Source organism: Ailuropoda melanoleuca, chromosome 4 (genome assembly GCF_002007445.2).
Source record: "Ailuropoda melanoleuca isolate Jingjing chromosome 4, ASM200744v2, whole genome shotgun sequence".
In the NCBI taxonomy this organism is placed as follows: Eukaryota; Metazoa; Chordata; class Mammalia; order Carnivora; family Ursidae; genus Ailuropoda; species Ailuropoda melanoleuca.
In genome coordinates this window covers 138,428,585-138,442,479 of record NC_048221.1, presented here as the reverse complement: position 1 = coordinate 138,442,479, position 13,895 = coordinate 138,428,585, and the positions used below count along the sequence as shown (strand labels likewise).

Genomic DNA, 13,895 nt, shown 5'->3' with positions numbered 1-13,895 from the left:
GCCTGCTTCTTCCTCTCCCACTCCCCCTGTGTGTTCCCTCTCTCACTGGCTGTCTCTCTCTCTGTCAAATAAATAAATAAAATCTTTAAAAAAAAAAAAAAAGAATCATGCTCTTTCTCCACACAGCCACATAGCACTAAAATATTATATACTCTGTAAAGGTCAGCAATTAGTAGCATCTGCCAATTAGGAAAATAGGAGGAACTGGTTGGTATTAAGCCAAGTGTGATTTAGAGTTCACTTTTGTTACAATGCAGCCAGAGATTTGGTAGTTTCCCTTCTCAATACTTTATGATTCAACTCACAGAATAATTTTATGAAGAATATTCTATATTATTTCTTGTGCATAAATATCATTTCCTTTAACCATAATCTCACAAGTTCAAGGGAAAAGCCATCCGTTAGGCTTCTCCAGTACCCCCAGCACATTTGGCACAGGGCTGCGCACACAGCAGGTGCTCAATAAGGAATTAATAACTGCTACTAGGTAGGATATATTGAGCCAATTTTTAAGCTTTCTAGGTTTTGACTGCTGATCTCTGACATTTTTAAATCTATTAGAGGAGGAAAATAAGTCACAGCTAAAAATATCCAAAAAATTATAATATTATTTTGATTATTTGATTTAAAGAGTATTTCAATACTGATTCAATCAATAGTAAGATTACTGTAAGATGTTCTTTATAGTTTTATTTTAGCTTCCCAAAATTTACATGCATTAGCAACAGATCCTTAAAAGCATATATTTACAGTACAGACTATCTAGAACATAATATATTTATCAGGATAGTAGAAAGAAAATGCTTGTTTTTCCTAAGTATCACTTAAGAACTACAGGGAAAATTTTCTAGACATATACTAAGAAAGAATATTCTCTCCCTTAAAACTAAAAATATATCTCTATTACAGGGTTTATTAAACAGAAAAGATACTTACAGCTCCTTCTTGATCAACATCAGCTCCCATGGCCAATAAATGTTTAACACACTCCAAATGACCCTTCCGTGCAGCCCAAACAAGAGGGGTGGTTCCATACTATAAAAAATTAATAACAAAAGTAAAATTATTATCAGAGCTGTAATAAAAGAAACTTTCTCAACACAAATTTTAATAAAAATCATATTGAATATTCTTAAATTATTGTTTATACAAATTATAATTTTAATCCTAGATAAGCCATATTTTCCCCAGTCTCCTTCTCCTGAAGAGATGATTAACCACTACATGAAACTTCTTTTAACCAACTTTAACTTTTATAATTAGTGACAATTTTTCCATCATAAAGTCATACAGCCTCTAATTTTCAACAAGCTTTCACTGCTTTTGTGAAATACAATTTAAAGTCTAACAGTGTGACTATAGGCAAAAATAATAACAACCAAATGACAAATACAATTCTAAGTACTTCACATGGGTTAACTCATGTAATCCACATCACCAAAAAAAGGAGAATTTGAAATATCACATTTTCACAGAGAGCAAATGAGGCCCTGAGAAATTAATTACAGGTTTAAAGTCACAAAGCTATTAAGAGGTAGAAAAAGACCCATGACCCCAACAGGCCTGCTTCAGTCTGTGCTCTTAACCACCACCCGCAAATCAGCCTCTAAACGTGATAAAATAAAGTTCCCTAGAAACTGCACTTAAAAGCACCTTCAGCTGGAATGTGATTCAAAAGACATCAGAGAATATACATTATGCGTAAAAGCAACGCTCTGTCTTTGGGGAGTCTGGCAATCAAAAGACGCATGAATACCCACAGTGATCTTAAACTACATGAGACTACAGATTGAAATAAAAACGTAATAAACACCTACTTTCTATAAAAGCTTGTCCAACAAAACTTTCTATGCTGATGGAAATGCTCTATAATTCTGCACTGGCCAATACAGTAGCCACTAGTCTCATATGGCTATTGAGCACTTGAAACGTGGCAAGTATGACTGAGGAACTTTGTTTTTATATTTTCTGTGTTTAGTACAGATACCTGGTACTGCACACAGGAGGTACTAAACATTTTCTCAAAATGTCAGAGTGACAGAGTAGTAGCATAATACCTGATTCTGGAGGGACATTGAATGCGAGGTCATATAAAGCATTTTTCAATAGGCCAGAAGGAGAAATTAAAGATTTCACCATCATACTAAAGTGTCAAATCAGAAACATCAACAGAGAGAACCATATCCACTTCGGACATAAAATAAAACCTCACTAGTCTGCATTAAAAGACAGCCAATCTTGACGAGTGCGGTATTGTATGCTAAATGATGAATCACTGAATTCTACTCCTGAAACCAATATTGCATTGTATGTTAACTAACTAGAGTTTAAACAAGAATTTGAAAAGAAAAAAAAAAAAAACAAAAAAACAGAAGACAGCCATTCTGAATTAACAAACAGTCCCAAATAAAATTTTTAAGTGACACGTTATAAGTATTTGCAATAGTCTCTTTACAGTCCTTGTTAACCTATTATTTTAGATAATACTTTTTAAAAAATGAGCATAACCTACATAAAGTGTATAAAATACATCAATCTAGGGGGCACCTGGGTGTCTCAGTTGGTTAATCATCTGACTTTGGCTCAGATCATGATCTCAGGGTCCTGGGATTGAGCCTGGTGGGTCAGGCTCCATGCTCAGTAGGGAGTCTGCTTCTCACTCTTCCTCTGCCCCTCCCTCCACTCTCTCTCACTCTCAAATAAATACAAAATCTAAAAAATAAATAAATAAAATAAAATGCATCTATCTTAAATGTACTGCTTGATTTTTCTACATATGTATACACCCATAAAAGCACCACGCAGATTAACGTAAGATGATTCCCAACATTGCCATCAGGTTAAGCAATACTGTTTTACTTAAATTTATGCTCAGAATATATTCCAATTATCAAAAATGTCTAATTATTAGCTATTTTCCTATATTTCACTGAACTGTTATTAATTTGAAAAGATTACAGTCACCCACAATGTGTCAAGTTCTAAATACTTATCAAATGTTTAGGATGAATATTAAGGATTTAAAAAATGAATAGAACAAAATTTTGAAAAATTTTCTGAAGTGGATGGCAAATGAGCTGAGTGTGAAGGATGAACAGAAAGTAAAGCAGACGAGGAGGGGAGAGCTCTCTACACTGAAAGAGCACACACAAAGGCATGGAAGGGCTAAAAACAGATGAATCCAGGAACCCACATCCTCTGGCAGTCTAGCAAGCAAGGCAGTGTTAGGGTTCAGATGGCAGGAGAAAGGGCAGAAAGGGAGCCAAGGCCTGTCTTCACACATCATACAAGGGATTGATGTCTTCAGCATTTTAAGCATGAGAGAGAGAGAGAAAACTAAACCTAAATTTTAGAAAGATCACTCTGGCAACCATACATAGAAAGCAGCTAGGACTGCAGTTAGGAATAAGAGTTACAACAGAAAACTTCAAGCAATGAAAATATAGAATCATCCCTATCTATTTTTCAGAGAATGATGAATGTGATGTAAAAAAAACAATGGAGGGACATCCAGTAGGTAATGTGTGTAAGGAATCCACCTATATCTATCTATATAAAATACATTCATAAATATAATTAGAAGATTCACCAGCACAGTCTCATGAGATCATATGTAAAAACTTGCACATACTGAGTAGACACAATATGGACTGGAACCTGGAAAGATCCCGCTGACCTACCTTATCGGAGCAGTTGACTTTAGCACCATTTTGCAGTAAAAGATGCACTATATCTGCATGGCCTCTCCCTGCTGCCCAAATGATTGGGTAAACACTGTACTGCTGGGTGACAGGTAGATGGGGAAGTAGTTAGACAGAAAAGGAGATGAAGAGGAAGGATGCAAGGGAGGGAGGGAAAGAAAAATCTTTTAGGTGGATATTTACAACACACATTTGCTAAGAATAGTAAATAATAAAGGGAGTAATACAAAGTAATATTTTAAAAAATCAAGTTACAGATCATTCTGCACTTTACAAAAACATATAATACTCATAAGGCACAGTAAGCTAATAAAATGCACTCGACCTTAAATACATATATATTTATATATATAATATTTAATAAGTATATATATTTATTTTTACAGATTAATACATTTAATATGATTATCTAGCCAACAGGAAAGACTAATAAGAGAAAGGTATAATTCTTCCAATAACTTATATAATCCTATTAACTTGAATAAGTTTCTCCTTTTTTCAGCTTTATTGAGGTATAACTGACAAAATCGCAAGATATTTAAAGTGTACAATATGATTATCTGACATATGTATACAGTATAAAAGGATGTCCTCCATCAGAAGGATAATCTCTCAATCTGCAGTCTGAGATCAAGTCTCAAGCAGAGTAGTAATGCATGTATTACCATGTAAAGAAATGTACAGAAAAATGGTATGGCTATTTGGTAAACACCCCTTTTCTTTAAATAAGTTTAGATTAAGAATGCATACCCACAGAAAACAGGCAAGATGACTTTGAAATGTTATATAGTTACAATTAACATTTAAGCTCTAACAGTTGCCTTTTTGTGGTAAAAGCTGAGAAATAAGTTTAGCTTGAGAAAAAAGTTCTCATTTTGATTTGAAATTACATCCTGCATTATTATTTTTAAGAGCTAGATAATTTCTATCCAATAGGAAGTCTAAAATATAATTAGCCTTAAGTATTACCTAAAAGAACTTACCACTTAAATTACAGTGAAATTTTTGTGAACGCTTACCAAACCAGTGACACTTGGATTGGCACCATGAGAAAGAAGCAACTCTACCACTTCAGTACGGCCTTTGTAACATGCCCACATAAGAGCTGTCCATCCTCCCTAAGGAAAAAAGGATTGGGGGAGAGAAAACTTTTGGTCATCTCCAAGCAAAAAAAAAAACCATTAATGAAGTTCTTTCTTTAAATATTTCTATACAAAACCATGGTGTATTAAGGCATTGCTATGTAGTTTTAAATTCCCAAGCTCCCCAAATACACAATAGTATCTGAAATAAGTCAAATCTCTTAATTCCAGACATAATTACTCCAAATTTTGACTATATCATGGAAACTAAAATAGAGAACATTCATGTTAGATTTTTCAAATGTCCAAGATTTATTTTGGTTGTCCAAAAATTTTTTCTTCAAAACACTTTCTATGTCCCTAGATATTCTTGTAAGAGTCTAGACTTTTTCTAGAGAGGATTTCTAGCAATCACATTCAACCCCCGCATTTAAACACATCCTATAAATCCCATATCATTACAGCACCTCTTGCTAAAAAAGAGAGGATACTGAGGCAGAGATCTGCAGATCACGACTTCCATGGTGAAGTCACGATGACATTCTATTTTCTAAACTACAAGAGCAATTTTCTTTTCTTTTTCATTTTAAGCAATTTTCTCTTCAGCTATAATGCAATTCAGTAAAAAAGACCAATGTAATCAAATTATACAAAGAAATAAATGTTTTGGTTTTTTTTAAACCAGCATTTAAATCCACATTTGGTTCTGAGAACATAAATCACTTAATCCTTCTGAGTCTCTTTCATCATCACCAAAAAGGAAATTAAAAAAATACTTGCCCCGATCTGAAAAAGGCACAGTTGTAGAAAGGGCAAACAGATCAGTGGTGGCCAGTGGCTGAGGAGTGGGTGGAGGGGATAATTATAAAGGGGCAGGTGGGGGTACTGTTGAGGTGGTAGAACCGCTCTGTGTAGAACGTGGTGGTGACATAAGACATTATGCACCTGTCAAAACCCACAGAACTGTACACCACAGGAGTGAATTTTACTGTATGCAAATTTTTTAAAAAGCAACCAGAATATGGAAAGAAAAAATTGAATAGAGACTGGGCCAAATGAATCTAACTATATTACAAATGAATCACATAATCACATAACTACTTTGAAGCTAACCCTAGGTAACTTCGGAAAGCAATATTTTGACTGAATACTGTAATGTTAAAGACAGAAAGAACTGTACACGAACACTGTATTGGTAAATCTGTTTCTCTCAGACTATCGATTAGAAATGCTGGAACTGCTTTACTTGTATACTAGAGTTGAACCAGTAAGTAAATATATTGTGTGGATGACAGAGCCAGATTTCTCACCACCAGAGAAGAGTTACAAATTAAGGAAAGGGAAAAGGTTATGACGAATTGGGTTGGCAGTATCAACCTGGTCTCTTTAAAAGAAAAATACATGCACAAATACAGAAATAGATACATGTATATACAAGAGACATATATTTTCTAGGTCTATCCACTGAGAAGGACTACAAGTAGTGATACCCCAGTAAAAATAAGCTCACCTAACACCTAAACCAAGATACTGGTTTCTCAATACCATTTTCCAATAAAAGAAACCATGGTTCCTTGGAAAACTGATTGATTCCAGGGCTGATAACCAGGAAAATAAGCCAGGAAAAATACAAGATAAATCTGGGCCTGAAGTATGTGATGCCAGAAAGTAAGAAGTGCTTTTTTAAAAAAAAAAAAGGGGGGGGCATCCCAAAGGGCAAAGAAGCTGCCAATGGTCAAAGTTGGAACAACCTGAGCAGGAAAGTAAGTACACAACTAGATTATAACCTAAAGAATAAAATAAATACTCATCAGACTATATATATCTATAGATAATCTAACTACATACAGATACATAGAGAGAGACATGGAAAGAGAAAGATCTCTTGCTTACAGAAGAATCCTAATTAATCAATGTATAGGGAATGAGGGAAGTAGAAAAATCACCATTATAATAGCATAGAACTGCTGCATGCAAGATACGTTGGTAGATGTTAAAACAAATGAGTGAAAGTTTAATCAAAAGCAGGACATTTGTATAGTTTCAAAGTATCTTCTTCAAAATACTTAGCAATTACAAAGGGGGAAATAGTAATCTTACAGTGAAGAAATCTGGCAGACACTACCTTAACCAAGAGATCAAGGTTAACATCAGTGACAGGTTTGCTATCATGTACCTAGAAGTGGTGCACTGAGAAGAGAATACCATCTCTGTGCTATCCTTCCCAACAAAGTACAATCTCAATCTAATCATGAGATACATCAGACAATCTAAATTTATAGACATCCTAAAAATGCCAGAGGAGGGGCGCCTGGGTGGCTCAGTTGGTTAAGCCTCTGCCATCTGCTCAGGTCATGATCTCAGGGTTCTGGGATCAAGCCCCCCATCCAGTGCCCTGCTCAGCAGGGAGACTGCTTCTCCCTCTCCTTCTGCCCCTCCCCCTGCTCTTATGCACTCACTCCCTCTCCTTCCAATAAAAAAAATTTTTTTAATAAAAAATAAAAATGCCAGAGGAGTAATCTTCAAAAGGGTCAAGGTCATAAAAGACAAGGAAAGCATGACAATTTATCTAGGTCAAATTATAGAGCTTGGCATTTAGTCCAGTCTTACATACACCAACATTTTAATCTTTAAAATGCTTGCCCAGAATTGTTTTAATATCATGCTCTCCTTTTAATTTGTATGTCTCCCTACGCAAAAATCTAGGCGAAAACTATGCCCAAATTTGCAAAATGAAAAGATTAGAACTGAATACCTTTAGTTTAGCGCCCACAAAGGTCCTCTTAAGAAAAAAATCCTTACATTAAAAAAAAAAAAAATCCTCACTAGACTTTGAGATGTTATATCCTGGTTCTTCCTGAACCCCAAGACAACCCCTGGCGGTCACTCTCCTCTCCTACACAAGTCCCAGGGACTTCGCCTTCCCTCACGGGTCAGTAGTTACTACCACCCACCCAATCCTGTGAGGTTAGGGTCCCTCAACACTAACTATTCAGGGAGACAAAGCCTTCAGTTTCCCCAGGAAATAAAGAAACATATGGAAAACTAAAAAAGCTTAAGGTCATTTTGTACAAATCTTACTAAATTTGACACATTCATAATGTGTACTTTATAGTTCCTAACTCCCAATTAAAATATGTGGAAGAGCAATAGAGGAGAAAATCTTTGGAGTAAGGCAGACCTGGGTTCAAAACTCAGCCTGATTGCTTTGGGCAAAGGGCACTGCTTCCAGTTTCAATTTCCTGAACTGTATACATTGAGAACAAAATTAATCCCTAGCCCAGAGGATTGTTCTGAGAAGTCAATTAACCACAGAGAAACTAAAGCACATAAAGAGACCAGGCATAGAAGAGGTACCTAACATTAACTCATCTGATGAACTGATTTGGTGCCTTTAATAAAATATTGAGAACTAGGTAACTCCACACATTTCCTTTCTACTTTATATACCAGTAAGATGAGAACACCACATTTTACTCTTGCCTGCCATACCAACCCATCCTCTATCTAGGTTACTGACATCATGATCTTCTCTCCTTAAACTTTTATAGCAATATACTTTAACTTCTTTTCAGAAATAAGTAGGATATAAACAGTTCTGTATCTTCCTATAAAAATAAATATACCACCTACTTAAGTCTGAGATTACATATAAGATTATAGAGGTAAACACACTGTGTAAAATAATAGTAAGTACAAGATGGCAGAATGCTGCAGTTTCTTAAAAACTCAGACTGCCTGCACTTCATAAAGCATTATCAGCAAAGTAGCACATGCATTACACATCAAGGCAGATCAATTCCTTTCTCTCTTCCACTGTTAAAATTAACTTTGGAAAAGGCTGAATGTTTTGCAGAATAAATAAGCTAGAAACGATCTCTTTCTTCATCTTTATGTTTTAAGAAGATGACAGGAGCAAATAAGAGCTAAGATAATTAATCATACCTTGTCAAACTTGTAATGTGTATAGATGCCATGTCTGAACACAATTACATTTTTAAAACAAATTTATAAATATTATTCTGAAAGTTATAACTTTAAACAACTGAAAATATTTTTAAAACTATATGTGCCTCTTAAAGTTCCTCTTAAAGGAAACCGTTCTCTCATAACTTTTAAAACATTGGTACATTGAAAGCTAATGAGCCGTTTTTAAAAATATTTCTGAATTTTAAACTCTGAAATAAACTGAAAATGATGACTAAGAATATTCTAAAACATGGTCATTACATCACCTGGGTTTTCACACATTCTTGAGAGTCATTTCAATGCCCAGCCCCATATCCTAAAAGCATTATTATAATATAATCTCACACACAAAAATACAATGTTCTAGACATATCTATTACTGTTAGTAAGATTCCAGCTAATTAAACAACATATCATAACCAACGTACATACCATATCGCGGTGCTCCAAGTTGACCCCACATTTAAGCAGTTCTTCCACAATATGCATGTGCCCTTCCTTTGATGCCGATATAAGCGCTGTCCAGTTATCCTTAAACACACAGTCATCAATGTTACCATTTCAAAACCAAAAATAACAATGCAAAGTGAGGAAAAATAAATTCAAGTTTACATACCAAATGATCATACCAAATTGACATGATTTGACCCCCTCTGAACTACTCTAAAGTAACACTGCAGCGCGAGCTGTTAAGAACGTATCATGCAACCCGGCAGTGGTACAAAAGTGCTTTCACAACTGCTTGGTCAGTCTTTTCACTGGACTTCTAATCACACACTGTGTTTTTTAAAAACAGAAAAGATGACTACCAAAACCTTAAAGCTAATCCTTGTGGCTGGCAACCATTACTATAAATTGAAATTAAAGAGCCTGTCATCACATTCACAGGCTATTAAACTAAGGCGATCCCATGCGATAAATTTAGAAACTACATGGTAAAGAAAAAACTACTGTCCTTTATTTTTAAATAAAGACTATAAGTATCCAAGTATATGTGCTCCTATTCAGCCAGTGCCATCTATATTTAAAAAACATGAAGAGCTGTCTGACCTTTCATTTAAAGTAAAAATGTCTTTTTATTTTTTTATTATGTTCAGTTAGCCAGCATATAAAAAAGGTAAAAATTTCTCTCCTGCATCACCCCTTTAAAAAGCTGACTTAGCGTATAATTAGGCAAAGTTAAGATAGATCTGAAATAACAACAGTAATCTACTAATTTTGAATCACTTCTTAAAAACAAAGAGCAGAGTTAAGGAAAAGAAAAAGACAACAAATAAGTGGATTATTTTAATATATACCAAATCTTCCAGATTGCAATTAGCTCCATTCTTAATTAACTCTTTCACTATTTCCAGATTGCCTTGTTCAGCGGCTATCATCAATGGTGTCTGGCCACACTAGAGAATATAAAAGACACAGAAGGCTTTATGAAATACCACAGTTAAATATATCACACTTACATTTTCACAATGGTACGTTAAACATTGTTTACAGAATTTATCAAATTTAGAAACACGTTTGAAATCTCAACTTTTCAGTCTGCTAATAATACAGACGTCAAAGAGAAAATGAAACATTTTTTTAAAGATTTTATTTATTTATTTGCCAGAGAGAGAGCACAGGCAGGGGAAGCAGCAGGCAGAGGGAGAAGCAGGCTCCCTGCTGAGGAAGGCATGACCTGAGCCAATCACAGACACTTAACTGACTGAGCCACCCAGGCATCCCTGAAACATTTTTTCACTACTGCATTAGTAGTATGGTTTGGGCACTACAGTTTCATTTAAAATAAGTAAACATGAATACTAGGCTCTGAAAAGTAATTACCACAATGTATATAAAAATCTTAGCATATCTACGGTAAACAAACTTTCTAACAATACCAGACAGAATATGATATAGAATGTGATTTTAACCATATATTTAAGATGTTAATCAGGGCAAGAGGGAGGAAAATAAAACAATAAATAAAAACAATATAGGTGCTATATATAATATGTATATAGTTTTTTTAAGACCTCCTTAAAACCTTAATTCATTAAACTCAAGTTTCTTCTAATTACACCAGAGTTGCCCAGCCTGCATGCCTGGAATGAGCCACAGTAGTAAGATACAGTACTTCCTAAGCTCTGAGACAGTGCAGCAGGGCCCAGGCAGCCAGGTCCTGGAATGGGTTCCCTCCAGCAGCAAGACTCATCTACCGTAAGTACAATACACACATGGTCATCTTCTGTAAGCGCCGTGGCATGAAACAGATGAGCAGCACCGGGCTAACAGTGAGAGTACCAAAGGTGTTAAAACATATTAAGGTATATGGGAAAAAATTTACACCAAAAATTAAGTTTAATTAGACAAATATTTACTTAAGCATCTTCTTACTATGTGTATATCAGTATGGGGGAAAATATCTGTAATTTTTTAAAATGCTAACATGGCACCGTTTCTCTGCATAAAATCCTCAGTGGTTTTCAATTGTTCTTTTGGATCAGAACCAAAATAGTTACAGTGGCCATGCATCGCAGGACTACCTCAAAACTTATTCTGTGCCATTTCCTCCTCACCAACCTACCCTTACGCTCTTTCCCACCTCTGGACCCTCACACAAAGTTTTCCCTCAGTCTCATCCAGTTAACTACCACCCATCCTTCAGCTCTTGGGTCAAACATCAACCCCTCAAGGAGGCCTAACTAACCCCCTCTAATTTTCCTTTACTATACTAATCCTTGTTTGTAATTACTTATTTTTGCATGAATAACAAATTATTATTGTCCATTTCTCCTAAAGGCTCTAAACTCCATGAGGGTGAGAAGCATGTCTGTTTTTTTAACTTAATACTGTATTCCCCACAAAAGGGAGGCAAACCAAGGAAAAGACTCTTACCTACAGAGGGGAGATGGGTGGGGGATAGGTTAAACAGGTGATTGGGATTAAGGAGTGCACTTGTCATGATGAGCATCAGGTATGGTATGGAAGTGCTGAATCGCTAAATTGTACACCTGAAAATAATACTACACTGTACAAAAAAATCAACATAAGTGCAGATGCAAAAATAATAATAATAATAATAATAATAATAATACTGTATCACCAGTGTGAAGGGCAGTGGCTGTCACACAGGTACTCAAATATTTGTTGAGTAAATGAGTGAGCAAAGGCTCAAAGAATTAAAAAATCTGTCAGTGGCAATATACAAAAAAAGCAAGTAATTATAATAACTGACAAAATACAACAGATGCTATTATAAGAATAATACAAGTAAAGAGTTAAACACAAATACTCGTTTAAACAAAGTACAAAAGCAAATCACATTAAATACAGACATTCTTATCTAACAATGGATACTAAATTATATGTCATTCAACCAATGTCATTAGGGAATGAGGTATTATGCACAAATAAGTTTTCCAGGTGAAAAAGCTTATCCTTTAAACATTAAATTTGATTATATATTTTATGATAACCATTATTTTAAAAAGCAGTGCACACATTACTACTTGTTAAACAGATTATCTTAAACATCATGTTTACAATTGAGTCATAACTACAGACATCAATTATTACACCAAGCTTGCCTCTGTCAGCTCTAACACAAACTTTCTATAGCACCCTTCCCCCTTCTAATCAACTGAGATAAAAAGTGAGATAACAAAGTCATTAATCTAATACATAAGTTAAAGCCAATTAATCCTAAATCCATGGCCCTAAGGATATATGAATTTTACATCAGAGTTTTCAGATTAGTAACTCCAGAGACTCAGAAGTTTTCTGTTTACTTTCTGGGGTCACAGTCACACTTCAGATTGTTCACAGAGACAGGTGCTTCTAGAGTATGAGGGAAAAAAAAACATAGATGTGCATAAATACCTATAACACAAATAAGAAAGATGATATAAATTTGATTAAATAGAAACAAGCCAGACGAAAGACTTGAATAGTTATTTGTTTCTCTTGCAAAAACTATTACTATTAGTTGTCTCTCCAGTATCCAGAGTGACAGGATTTTGTTTAGGGGTAGCAATGTGCTCAGCTAAAAAAACCCACATTATTCAACCTCACTTGCAGCTGGATATGATCCCATGATACTGCTCTAGCTAAGTCTCCCAGGACAGCTCAGTAATTAAACTAGTTCAGCTCGCATGTCTTTTTCCTTCTTCTTGCCCCATACGTAGACAAATGCTGGAGTTGTAGCAAGATGGCTGACATGCAGTCACCAGCACTCAGTGAGGAGTGGAGAGACAGGAAGGAGCCTGGGAAGATACCCTGAAGCCATCATATCAACCTTGGAATGGTTCCTCCAGCTTGTCATCATGTGAGAAAAGTAAGACCTTACTTTGATTAAGACACTATTTTAGGAGCTATTATGTGCATTCTCAACTGATACACCTTTTACAGTACACTAATCAAAAAGATACATAATTTCTGAAAAAGGTTACTGTGAGGTTTTATTGGATTCTCAAAGATAGAAGAAAAGTTACCTTAAAGCTAGGCCTTATAACAAACATTTACTTATTCTATTAGTTCTTGCTTAACCAATCTTATAACTACACTTGTGGAGATACAGGAACTTAGAAACAGCTATGACAACTTTTTTCTTCTACTTCGAAATGAATCACTAAAGGCCCCTTCGATATCTAATTCCACACATCCCAGTAAACCCCAAGTCCACTGCTTCCCAGAATACACAGAATCACATAACCCCTACTCCACTTATAATAACCTCAAGCCAAAAGACATTAGAGCAAACATTGCACCAACTGGAGTTCCCCCAACAGGTCCCATACTTACCTCAGCTTCCCAGAAGACAACAACGCAAACATATTTCCTACTCAACATCTCTTTGCTCTTCCCAATTCCTAGGTAGTCCTACTTCTATTTATTTAGATGTACCAGATCTCAATAACCATTGCCCTTCAAAGCAAACCTTTGAAGAATGTATACTTCTTCCAATAATTGTAGTGAAACTAAAACATTTTAAAATTCTCCTTTGAAATGTCCCTCCGATTCTATTTCTAAGCACACAACAAAATGCACCCCATGAATTTAGAGTCCCACTTCATTTTCCTAGGAGAATACTGTCCAACCTCAGCACAATAATCTTGTACCAAGAAGAGCTGAGAGTAACTTTCTGTTCTTTCCGAGGGGAGGG

At 35.3% G+C, this 13,895-nt stretch overlaps 1 protein-coding gene across 10 annotated transcripts in view; it reads right to left on the bottom strand.

Moving 5' to 3' along the window:
- KIDINS220 (kinase D interacting substrate 220) overlaps positions 1–13,895 on the bottom strand; it is a 99,125-nt gene that overhangs the window by 73,938 nt on the left and 11,292 nt on the right. For 5 of the 10 annotated variants that reach the window (XM_034659950.1, XM_034659952.1, XM_019803790.2 and 2 more), the window contains exons 3-7: positions 10,051–10,149; positions 9,185–9,283; positions 4,721–4,819; positions 3,681–3,782; positions 937–1,035 (exon numbers count right to left, since the gene is read on the bottom strand). In XM_034659950.1, the coding sequence (XP_034515841.1) occupies positions 937–1,035; positions 3,681–3,782; positions 4,721–4,819; positions 9,185–9,283; positions 10,051–10,149 (498 nt within the window). The remainder of the gene's footprint in view (positions 1–936; positions 1,036–3,680; positions 3,783–4,720; positions 4,820–9,184; positions 9,284–10,050; positions 10,150–13,895) is intronic. The other 5 variants (XM_034659951.1, XM_034659953.1, XM_034659947.1 and 2 more) reach the window with 1 other exon arrangement.